This window comes from Alnus glutinosa, chromosome 11 (assembly GCF_958979055.1).
Source record: "Alnus glutinosa chromosome 11, dhAlnGlut1.1, whole genome shotgun sequence".
In the NCBI taxonomy this organism is placed as follows: Eukaryota; Viridiplantae; Streptophyta; class Magnoliopsida; order Fagales; family Betulaceae; genus Alnus; species Alnus glutinosa.
Window position 1 is genome coordinate 4,624,009 of NC_084896.1, and position 12,751 is coordinate 4,636,759.

Sequence of the window (12,751 nt, forward strand, 5' to 3'; positions counted from 1 at the left end):
AATAATTTTGGTATTTTATAGCATTTGGTAAAGGCGAAAATAATTGTCAACAAAAATCATTTCCAATTTGACTGTAAAAGCTTCTTTAATTTTTGAAAAACGATTTAAAACCGTAAATCGTTTTCTGAAATTAAACTCTTCGTCCTTACACGCACGTTTGATATCCGATTGCCGGAATTCGGCAATAGTCGATCGTTGGAATCTAGGCAGCGCCGGAATCCGGCAACATCCAGCCACCAGAAAACTGCCGGCGCCGGAATCCAGTGACATTCAGTCATCGTCACTGGAGCCGGCAGACCAAATTATGGCCGGAATCCGGCCAAACCTGCTCGCTGGAATCAGGCAACAGCGACCGAACGTTGCCGAATTCCAGCAACAGTCGCCAGACTTTGACTTTCGCCTTTCGTAATTTTTTTGTGCAAGCCAAACGCTGAAAAATATTTTCAAAAAAATTATTTTTTCTGAAAATGATTTCGCCGAAAATATTTTACTACAGAAATCATTTTACGTCGAAACAAACGGAGCATAAAATGATATATTATAATCTCATATAATCTATTATCTTAAAAAATGTGTCACACATCATTTATGAATAAAATTTTGGGAAGTCTAGCATTTCTCAATTGTTAATGAGGAATTCTAGACATCCAAACACTTTTTTTATAGAATTTGGTTACAACCTGATGTGTCATAATCTCATGAGATCTATCATTTTGGAAAAAGGATTGTGACACATTAGGTTGAAACCAAATTTTTTTTAAAAAAAAATGTTGGGATGTCAAGCATTTCTCATTGTCAATATTCCTTCAAACTATTAATTGTGTCAATCTCTCTTCTTAAACTATCGAAAAATATCAAATATGTCATTTTTAGAGACAAAAACACCATTCATAAAATTATTAAAATTAAAAGAAAAAAAAAATTATTTAAAAAAATATAGAATAACAAAAAGTTATAAAAAAAACAAATAAAATAAAAACAGGTTTTTCTTCTCTCTTTTTTCCTTTTTTTTTAATTTTTGTTTTAAATTTTCAGTTTTTTTTATTATTTTTCGTTATTTTTCCTTTTTTCTTTAATTTTGTTTTTTTAATTTTTTTTAAACAGTTTTTTTTTAGTTTTTTTTTTTCGAATTTATAAAGACATTTTTGGCTTATTGGGAAAAATTTATGGTCATTTTTGTCTTTTTGTTAGTCTTAGGAGGACATTGACATGTTTTGATAGTTTGAGGGGGAGTAATGTTTCCTGCACAACAAATGTACACACTTTATACAACAATGCTAATGTGAAAAATGATTTTCACAATAAACAAAAAAAAAAAATGAAAATCATTTCCACGTCAGCGCTGTTATACAAAGGGTGTACATTTGTTGTGTATGAAACATTACTCGTTTAAAGGGGATATTGACACGGGGAGTGATCTTTACACTCACACTACACAACAATGGTACAACACCAAGGCACAATTGAATGGGACCCATGTTTTAATCGTTTCTCTATTGACACAATTGGTAGTTTGGTGGGAACATTAACAATTGAGTGATAATTTGAATGACATATATGTGCTTTTTCCTTAAACTTTGACGTCGTTTTTAGTGTGGATGTTGTTGTCAAGTAGGTGGTTAAAATTAGCTATGCATGAATTTGGAGTGAATTTTCAACCCCTAATTTCAATGAGGCGGATACCACATTCGTTGTACCATAATCTAGGTAGGCAGAATATCCACCTCCACATATACATATATATATTGAAAAAAAAAATTATTAAATTAAAACAACGTCATTTAATAAACTACAATAATTTTAGGTGATGTCCAATACGTGAAATATTTAATTGAAATAAAGAGTAAATGAAGGAGACAGAGTTTGAACTCAAGACCTCTACTTTGATAAGCTTAAGCTTATTGAAAGAGATAAATTTAATTATTTAATTAATACTTTAACGCCCCAATAGAACCCATTTGAGTGTGAGTGTGTCTATATAGATATATAAAAAGGTAATCTGGAGCTTCATCCTCACCAACTTTCATATATATTATAAAAAGAGATTTGTCACGTGTATTTGGTGGTTACTTATGATAAGTGAGATCTTTGAGATATGTTATTTGTACACAAATTATACACACAACGTCTTTTAGCATTTTTTAACAAATAATTAAAACACAGCCACGTCAGACTGTGTGTACAAATTATGTGCAAATAACATATCTCGAGATCTTCAATAGCATGATAATGAAACGTATTACATCATAAAAAATTATTTATTTTATTAATTATCCAACAATTATATCAAAGAAATTAATTTTGTTCAAAATTTTAAAATTACTCTGAAAAATCTAATCCAAGCTGGTCCATAAGTCATCCAGTCACAAAGTATAAGAAGAACTGCAGAAGCAGATTTAGGACGAGGAGTAATGCTAGAAGCCCCTCTTATGTCTCTTAAAAAATGAGATAGCTTTTAAAATTACCATTGGACTTTTGATTGATCACAATTGAATTTTGATCAAATTGTGATTTTAAAAGCCACCTCATTTTTGAAAGTACACATGAAGGACTTATAGAATTACTCTATGAGGGATTGAGTGCAAGCCCAGGTACTAGCACTCTTCGTGGTCTTGAGGAGTGTTTGACGTGGCAACCTCTCAAAGGTCTGTTTAGAATTGCAATTTCAAAAAGTCAGATTTAAAAATAGCAATTTTAAAATATGCGATTTGAAAAAATGATTTTTAAAAACATTGTAAAACGTTTAGTAAAATAGCAGTTTAACTTTTAAAATCGCATGTTAGCCTTTAAAATTATGTATTTTCAAAAAAACACCACTTTAACTACAATTTGAAAAAGTAAATTTTATACGTTTTCAAATTGTAATTTTTTAAAAATGCAATTGCCAAACAATTTATTTCCTACCATTTGGTTCTCTGCCGATACAAATTCCGACTTGTATTGGAGGGAAGAAATGAATAAATAACACCAAGATAAATAAAAAAAAAAAAAAAACACAGTCCTTGAAAACAACGCATCTAATTTAGAGTGTGTTTTAGTCTACTAATTTTGCAAGTCAAATACATAGTTTAAAATATTTTACAAGCACCATGGCCACAAATTTGAAATATTGTACCTCCACTAAATCGAGCTTGAGTTTCTTGGCACGTTCCAGGGCTTCATGCCTTGAGACTTGTTCATGCCCTGCACATAAAGATGAATTAAGAATGACTCCAAACAAAAGCCTACTGCACACACTCTTACATCACTCAAAAGACAAAGAATTGGGATCTTCCCCAAGTACTGTTCAGTAGTTAGTTAAATGCAACATTATAGCTCAATATTTCATTGTTAATACCACTTTAGGTTAACTTCTTTTATTCCTATCTTTCTTTTCAAGTCTCTTCTTTTTTTCTTTTTTTTTTATAAGCATTTATTTTCAATGTTAGAATATGTAAACATATTATACCAAACTAACATATGCAGCGGAAATAAAATGACAAGGATCTAGGCTTACCTCTAACCATATTTGCTCAAACGTTTCCACGATCCATCTGAAGAACAAGAAAAGTTATCTGAGGGATCTTCTAACCTATGCTTATGACCGAATTGTCATACTGATAGTGTACACATGCTATTAATTTATAAGATAGGTCAAGGATCCTCAAATATGATAAATACTGTATTGTTTCTCCCATCAAGGAAACAATATTATTAATTGATTTTAAATCAATTAAACGATTCCATTACGGTAATCTAAATTAATAGAAATTACCATAACCATAATACCGTATATTATATTTATTATAAATATAATAAACATCGTATATGTGGCATATATGCCACATATAGAGACAATATCTTACATTCTCCCACTTGGCCTATATGACACATGACCTTATGGTATTAGGTTATTTAGTTTGGCCAATCACTTATGGAATCCTCCCACTCAGATAATAAATGTTTCACATAAATCATGGCGGTAAAACCATTATAAAATTAGGTCATTCCTTCCATGTATCACAATGTAAAACACTCATTACATGAGTACCTTATGGATAATCAAGCTTTATGAATGAACTTCCTATAAGTCATTCGGGTCCAACTTTATTTATCCTCGTGGATAAAATAACAAACGTGCACAAAATCTTTATTATAATAACTTTATGTCTATAGACCAAAAAGAGACAAATCAAGCAAAAAAATGAATTAATGAGTTTCATATACTCACTTTATACTTTCTTTACTGGTAAACTTTAAGTCATGGGATCTGCAATAATTAATTCAGTACTTGTATGCTCAATAGACCATTTATGTCTCTTAATGTTATCTCTCATACTGAGATACTTGATGTCGATATACTTCTGCTTCTACTTTTTATTCTTATAAAAGAAAACTATAGTAGAATTAACGCATAGTATCTTTATAGTCTAAATGTAAAATCGACAATATTGAGACTTTCAACAAAATGTCTCATCCATCATGCATGTGTACCAAATTCATAGCATACAATAATTTTAACTTTCTTGGTAGACGTAGCAATTATAGTCTGCTTACTGCATCTCTATGATATATCCCTCAATAAAAAGATATATACCCTAAAATAGACTTTCTACTATCTACACAATCAGTAAAACTCAAATCTGAATAACTAACCACCTTCAAATGGAAAGTGTATCTTTAGGTTAAGTTGTACTTCTTGGTTCCTTGCATATACCACAATACTTTATTTGCAGCACTTAATAATAATAATAATAATAATAATAATAATAATAATAAAGCAGTCCTTGAAACAAAGCATGAATTTAGAGTGAATTTTATCAGTAACGTTAGAAGTCCCTCTAGTATCCCTCAAAAAATGATGTGACTTTTAAAATCACCATTACACTTGTGATTTATCACTATTGAATTTTGATAAAATTGTGATATTAAAAGACACTTAATTTTTTAAGGGGACACATGAAGAACTTCTAAAATTCCTCTTGTTTTTAATCCAGTAAATTTGCAAGCCATATACATATTTTAAAATATTATATCCCTAGCAGTGTGAAAACGTACAAAATTTATGTTTTCGCAAATCATGTAAGAGAATTTGTAAACAAGAACAATTTTAAAGGTTCAATTGATAGAAACAACACTATTTTACAGATTTTTATCAAATGCTTAATTGTGTTTAAAAAACAAACAAAAAAACAATTACATGATTTGAAATCGCTAAACCAAATAAACACTTAGCCACAAGAGATTCACCTACATTTCACAACATTTTTTTTTTCTTTCAAGATGATCAAAACAAGGTCATTTCCTTATATTTCCTTTCCTGAACCTTCTTATAAAAACATCAAACAGAATTTAAGACAATACTTGTATTACACCACTGGTGTCAATAAACCACCAATGTGAAACAATTATTGAACAATTGATAATATTACATTTCTTGTTATTTAACCCGCCCAGCACAATGGAATTCTCCTAGTTCTAAGTATTTGTAACACGAATAATGCTAGAAACTACTATTTTATTCCATCACTATTCCACTTTGCTGACGTGACAATGTCGATCAGTCATTGTTAAAAAAAAAAAAAAAAAAAATTTAATAACTGATTGACACTACAACATAAGCAGAGTGAATTCGTGATATAATAAAAATGTGGTTTCTAGCATTACCATTGTAACACATCATAAAGGCAAAAACAATCTTTAATTCATCCCAAGATGACAAGTTAACATCCTCACCAGAACTCTTGGCCCCATAAAGTCAAAAATATTCACTGAAATAATCAGTATAACGTATGCATTATCTCTGATCCTTAGTTTGGCTTAGATGTCCTGTTGGGTACCACATTTGGGTTATCTCGACTAAATATTCCCCATGCCTTTGCCCCACCCTTGTCAAGGCCTGGCCTTTGGCTGTCCCCTGTTGCGCCAGGATTCCTTGAGGAATCATGAGGGTTTCCTTCACTCTGCCTATGAGCTTCTGCTGCTACAACACCTCTCCCAGGAGCATTTGGAGCACTAAAAATGCCATAACCAGGTGATGGGGCACTGGGAGCACCAGGTGGACTTTGTTCTCGCTTGGGCATGTTATTAGGAGGAACCCTTAAGTTTCTGCTTGTAGAAGCATCAGTCCCAACTTGCCTGCCTTCAGCCACTGAAGGCGAGAAATTCATATCTACTGGAGGCTGCCTTCTTTGATTTGGAAACTGGGGATTATCAATTGGTTTTGTTGGTGAGAATTGATTCCTTGGCTCAGTTCTTTTGTGCCTATTTTCAGTACCAAAGGAAGGTCCTTGTGGTGAGGATAGAACTTGATTTGCTCTTATAGAATCAGGTAGCGGTGAGGGGCGCGAAAAGTCTGAAACATTAACATTTGAGGAAGGAGAGGCTGTTTCTTGTCCAGTTTTCAATTGTTTATCAGTAGACCCGGAAGCTACCCCATTCACATTATCACCAAAATCGAATACTTTCTCAAAATCATCACTAGAATCAACAACTGACCAGGCATTCTTCTTCTTTTCAAGATTTTTATCTGTAATTTCAATGGAAGAGAATATAGGCAGGTCATCTTCATCACTAAGGATCTCTTCCTCAGTTTCCAAGCCAGATTCAGCAGAACTCAGTTCTTCAAGGGGATCAACAGAATTGACAGCTGCTGGTGCAGTGACCTTCAGTTTTTTTACGCCACCTTTCCTGGATGGGCCAAACTTGACATGCCTGATTATCACATGTGCCTCTGTTTCTTTCACTGCTGGTCCACTTTCCACAAGAGCTGCATCTTCAATCTGCAGAAAGTTGTCCAATTAAGAGAGGGAAACTAAAAAAGGAAAACACAAGAATTGTGTACTAATGATTCAACATGAAAACAGTAAGAAAAATCAAAAGGATTTGGTAATACCAAAGCAGAGAGACGATTTAGCAATCCTCCCAAGTCCTGACCTTCTTTACCCTGGGCCCTACACTGTTTCAGATCCATAGAAGACAATTAGCTATATGAGCACTTATGGTTAATTTGGTAACTTCGGCAGAAGAAACATACCTTAACAAGACAACTTTTATTGGCACATATACAAGTATAAGGAGCTTTTCTGAGCTTATGCATACAAGTAGAAGAATAAAGAATGTGCAGATTAATGCTAGTACATTGTTGTATCAGTTCTTTTTTTTTTTTCCTCCCCATTTTTTTTCCAATAAATATTGTCGTATCAGTTCTTGCAAGTTTGAGAAACCATTAGTAGCCACGAGACCAAAATTTTGTTTACCTATCCTTCAGAAACTCTATTGCCTTTTTTTATTGTTGAGTCAGCCTCTTTGTACATTTGCAATTTACCATATTCATAGTAGTTTAAAATTTTCTGATTATGAATTTATTTGTTGAGTACAGAACACAGAATTTTCTCAGAAAGATCTACTGACAGTCAATATTACCAAAAAAAGAAAAAAGAAAAAAGAAAAAAAAAGGAATTAGGTATGGAAGGATCAGAATGTCTCTCTTTCTAGCGCCAGTGCTTAATGAAGCTCTCATATTGAAAAACAAGACTCGTTCAGATTTTTATATTTTAGAAAGATGGCAAAAATTCCAATTTTTCTTTTCCAACAGATGATCATAATAGAATATGGGAATATGGACAAGCATCCCCCCACCCGAAAAAGAAAGAAAGAAGAAGATAAAAATTGAAATTAACCCAATAAGGAAAGAAAACCTGAAACAGGAATAATTGGAGAATCCTTTAAAGAAATGAAAGAAGTACCTTCACCCGGTAACCACGCTCCATCAATCTTATGATTTGATCTGCTTTGATCTTTAAGTCCTTTAATTCCTGAAAAGAATAGCAGTAGGTATGTTCTAACATCATTGTTTTCACCTCACTCTTTCATAATGTTGTAACCACACTCCATATATCTTTTGACCTGATTCCTTCAATTTGTCTGTGACGTTTGCATTGCAGGTCATACATTTGGGTTAGTGGCTACATCTATGACCCAGCCAGGCTTCCAGACACGGTAAACAGACTAAATGGAACGATTTAAGTCATTTATAACACAAGTAATTGGAAACCCCAGAAATCCCTGCAGAGCAAGCCATCAAGACACTAGCAAATGATGTGCCAAGGCACCCAAAACATCGGTGAAGAGAATTTAATGATCCCTTCCTTGACTTATGTTGTCCACATTGTTTGTTCACAGTGTTCAAGCCATTTTAACAATATGTTTTTCCTAGCATCTATAACCTTATTTATGAGTGAAAATATTAAAATATTTTCCTAGCATCTATAATCTTTTGTCAGATCTGAAATGGATAAGACGAGTTTCAGGAAGTTCCAATGGTATGGCAGGAGAAAAATACAGATGCAGGTATTCAAAGGAAGCACTTACAGTTTTCCATGAAAAACGAACTTCTTTGCAGTCTCCTTTTCGCAAAGTCACTTCAGACTGCATAATCAGTGCAACCAAAAAACAAAACTTTAATAAAAATGACAAAGATTAAATGCAGGACCAAAAATTATTTATTTACAGTTCCTCCGGTAGGAATGTGAAATATTAACAAAAGTAAGGAGTCTGACACCAACTATCTTGTATGGGCACCAAATACAAGGTCCAATCTAATTTAACACTTTCTCTTTTCCTTTTTTCTTTGTTTGTTAAAATGAAAATTTACCAAAACTGTAGAACTTTTTTCAACCTTACAAAATCGAACCATTGTAATTACTATGACCAAGTTTTTAATTTTGTGGAATGCTCACAAATGTTGCAAATAATATCACCATTTTACATGTAGTCATGAACCCTAGAACCACAACCATATCTACACATCATTAAAAGCGAGAGGAGACAAAACTAAAATGCATGCTCTTCCTAGTACATGTTAAAAATCAATATTTACTTACAAAAGTACTTTTCATTTTGATAATAGTTTGCGATATCTACCCAACTTGACAGTCTAATCACCTAGGTTAGCCCAGGTGACAACCCTTTTAGTTGCAAAGTTGCTAGATAACGAGCCAAGGCAATCATCCAAACCATCTATATACAACCTTTTTTTTATTTTAGTAAACTGCGTCCATATACATTGTCTGAATCGCGCAATAGTGAATTACTCAGCCACTATTTTGCAATTTTAAGCTAAGAATTGTACATAATGACCACAATTAGACAAAACTACACAGAGGATAGCAATGCTTTTAAGAATCTGGTTAAAATAAGATATGCATCATATAAAACACTCCAGAAACTTCCAAAATTTTCAAAATGTAAAAATTTAGTCAAGGTGACGGTCCCTTGACTTTTGCAACCTTGGGGCATAACATTATGAATCAATTTGCGAATCTGAAATTTGAAGCATCACACAAATAACTTATTTATTTATGCTGAAATAAATCCTATATAAGGTAAAGTATGTGTTGAGTCACTATCCCCCCCCCCCCCCCCCCCTTTTTTTTTTTAAAGTTGTACATGCACTTGATGGGTCTCGAATCCAGGAGTTCACACGCCACACCATTCTTACAAATGGACGCTGAGCTATTTGAGCTACAGCTCATTGGTAAAGGGGCAAGTCATTATACTAAGAGTAATGCTACTTCCACTTTCCCACACCCATTTTCACACTCTCTTAGGTGGCTTTTAAAACCACAATTGGATTAAAATTCAATAAAGATCTATCACAAATCCAATAGTGGTTTTAAAAGCCGTGTAAGGGAGTGTGACAATGGGAGTGTGGGTAGCATTACTCTTATACTAATCATCTAACAAGTTATGTCTGGAGACTCTGTTCAAAGTCTGCAAGACTTGTGCTGTGACTCATCATGCCTACTGTCATTTATGCCCTTTTGCACAGCAAAGTGGTTTTGATGCTTGGATGCATATATTTATTTATCCAATCAATACTTCCTCTACTCAAAATTACATTATTAACAATTCTCTCTTGATGTAAAAATAATGTTTAAGACCTATGAGATGCGTTTGGAACAGGTGCACTTGCAAGGAGATGATTCTTTAGTGTGTGTTTTCTATTTCTAAGCGGCTTTGGTTCATGAACCAATCTCTCAGGTTCAACTCCCAACACTAACAATAGACATGGTTTGCCAATGATTGCATGCATAGCCGAAAAAGGGCAAAAAAAGCCTATATGTTGGAAACACAAAAAAATTAAAACATCAATGTGAAAGCTCCAAAGCCCTAGAGCAAATATGTGGCTGAAAGGCCAAGCAGTCGTAACAATTTTTATTTTTATTTTATTTTTTAAGTAAACAAAATTTATTGAGTAGTCATAACAAGTTAGGGATACAGCGAACTCTTACAGAACAATGCTTATATGCATACTAGTCTTTAATGGCAAAAGAACTCACATATGTATATCCACATACAGAAGGACAAGTTTCAATTCTTCTTTTCCCACCACCATACTCATAAATGACGAGAGACAAAAAGAAAAGAGTGCACCAACTATAAATAATTCTTTTTATTACAAATGAGGATTGGCTACAATAAAGCTACAGGAAAAAGTAATCAATAACAAAGTAGTGGAATTGGTCCAGAGAGTTTTCAGTGGCTTAATTTCAGCAAGATTGAACACTAAAGCACAAATCCAAATGTAACCCACCTTGCTTTTAGCACGGTCTTTTCCCTTTAACTGCTTTTTGTACTTTTCTTTGTGGTAGTCCATAAGTTTACAGACAGGTGGATCAGCCTTTCTTTGAACCTGTAAACATAATACAGTTAAGTCCCCAGAACAGCGCTAAACTACATAAAACTACAGTTACACTATACATTTATACCCTTGATTATATGCATGTAAATATACAAACATCTAGAAACAAACAAACAAAAGACACTATCTGATTATAAGAGAAACACCAGACACTGTAAGAAGGCAGACATTCATAGGTCAACTATATCACTGGAAGCTGAAATTTTGAATCATAAAAAAGTCCATCTTGCATTCATCAAATCTGTGCAGTTAGTGCTCTCTTTTGAGCAAGTATCCCATTCGTGAATTCACTTTACAAGCACCATGGCCACAAATTTGAAATATTGTACCTCCACTAAATCGAGCTTGAGTTTCCTGGCACGTTCCAGGGCTTCATGCCTTGAGACTTGTTCATGCCCTGCACATAAAGATGAATTAAGAATGACTCCAAACAAAAGCCAACTACATACACTTTTTTTTTTTGATAAGTAAATGAAATTTTATATAAAGAAAAAAAGCGTAAGGCGCCCCTCTAACTACATACACTCTTACATCACTCAAAAGACAAATAATTGGGATCTTCCCCAAGTACCGTTCAGTAGTTAGTTAAATGCAACATTATAGCTCAATATTTCATTGAAATACACCAGTTTAGGTCAACTTCTTTTATTCCTCTCTTTCTTTTCAAGTCATCTTTTTTTTTCTTTTGATAAGTATTTCTTTTCAAGTCATCTTCACCTAAGCCTGGCTCGATATTACCATAGCATTCAATCAATTATATGATGACTTAAGAGGTCTTCAGAACCTCCTACGTCTCTCCTGATGGGTAGGTAGCTAAAAGCAACTTTTGGCAACTTGTGATTAACTCTTAGTAAGCTACATTGTGTATTGTCTAATCATAGTCTTCTCTTTTTTTCATCTTTTTTTTCATGTAAAGGACAGTGTAACTTGTATTTGTATTGCATAATAAAGAATATTCACAGCAGTTTTTTCTTCTCTTACGACTTTAAAAGCATATCCACCCTATTTTCTGTCGTCTATATTCTACAATGTAGTCGTCAATTTCTTTCTCAAGCATATCAAGCATTAGAATGCGATCTTTTGAGCTCAACATCGATCTCAAAACCATCAAGAGACATCTTTACCGTGGACACACACAACATATTTATAACAAAATACTTCCCACTGATATACCTTTCTCTATCACAAGCCTAACAAACGGGGCTGTGATTTCGCCATTCATACGTGGCCCGCTGGTGTCCTTTTCCTTCTTCAGCTTAGACTGAAAAATTCAAGATATCCACACTAATTACCCAAATTATCCACAAACTACAGCAAAACACAAATAATTGAATATAAACCATAAAATTGCAAAGTACACAATACCCAGTTACTGAAATTGAAAAAAAAAAAAAAAAAAAACAGAAACAGAAAATGCCCAAATAGTCAGCAAACAATCCCCAAATCATTACCTGAACTGGGGCAGCAAAAAACCTAACATTGTTGCAAAAACAAGTGGATCCGCTGTGAATTACCCAATATGGCTTGTCCACAACACATGGGTTAGTGTGTGAAGCATTTGAATTGAGAGAAGCACCATTTGGGATGCCAAGGTAGTATCTTTGAATCTGATGTGAGTAATGCTTGAGCTTGAAGCGGTTTATTCTACACCAAAATGCCATCTTTTTTAGTTAAAGATAGCAAATTGTTGCATTTTAAGGTGCGGAATTTCAGAGAGAGAGAGAGAGAGAGATATTCGTGAATGTCGAATGAGGATTTGGGTCCAAAACCCTGCCCAGGGGTTCAGAATTCAGCTCTGCCTGACAAACCAGTTTTCAGTGTGGTACGCTTACACAATTGAAAGTTTTTTTAGCCGTTGGATTTGTAACGTGGAGAAGTTCAACTCTCTTGATGTACAGGTGGGCTTCGCCCAGTGTCTGAACCGGGCCGGAGTTAAGCCCAAATTCATTGAAAATAACTTTCAAAAATTGTTTTCAGAAAATAAAAAGAACTTTATAAGTATGAAAAATTTCAAGATTTTATTTTTAATCTATTATTTGAGATTCCCAATTTTAGGGACTGCAAGAC

At 33.6% G+C, this 12,751-nt stretch overlaps 1 protein-coding gene across 1 annotated transcript; it reads right to left on the reverse strand.

The window, feature by feature from the left end:
* Positions 1-5,327: 5,327 nt before the first annotated feature.
* Positions 5,328-12,509, reverse strand: LOC133882756 (translation initiation factor IF3-1, mitochondrial). The gene is made up of 8 exons (XM_062321970.1): positions 12,136-12,509; positions 11,858-11,945; positions 11,014-11,081; positions 10,577-10,675; positions 8,353-8,409; positions 7,728-7,796; positions 6,875-6,937; positions 5,328-6,761 (listed from the first exon to the last, which is right to left on the reverse strand). Exons 1-8 carry the CDS (start codon positions 12,343-12,345, stop codon positions 5,790-5,792), a joined length of 1,626 nt encoding a protein of 541 aa, XP_062177954.1. The 5' UTR covers positions 12,346-12,509; the 3' UTR covers positions 5,328-5,789.
* Positions 12,510-12,751: the final 242 nt, after the last annotated feature.

Coding starts and splice junctions, on each gene's coding strand:
- LOC133882756 (XM_062321970.1), bottom strand. CDS start 12,345: ATGGCATTTTGGTGTAGAATAAACCGCTTCAAGCTCAAGCATTACTCA. Junction 7,797..8,352: donor TTCGTTTTTCATGGAAAACT/GTAAGTGCTTCC, acceptor TATTCTTTTCAG/GAATTAAAGGACTTAAAGAT. Junction 6,762..6,874: donor TAAATCGTCTCTCTGCTTTG/GTATTACCAAAT, acceptor AACTTTCTGCAG/ATTGAAGATGCAGCTCTTGT.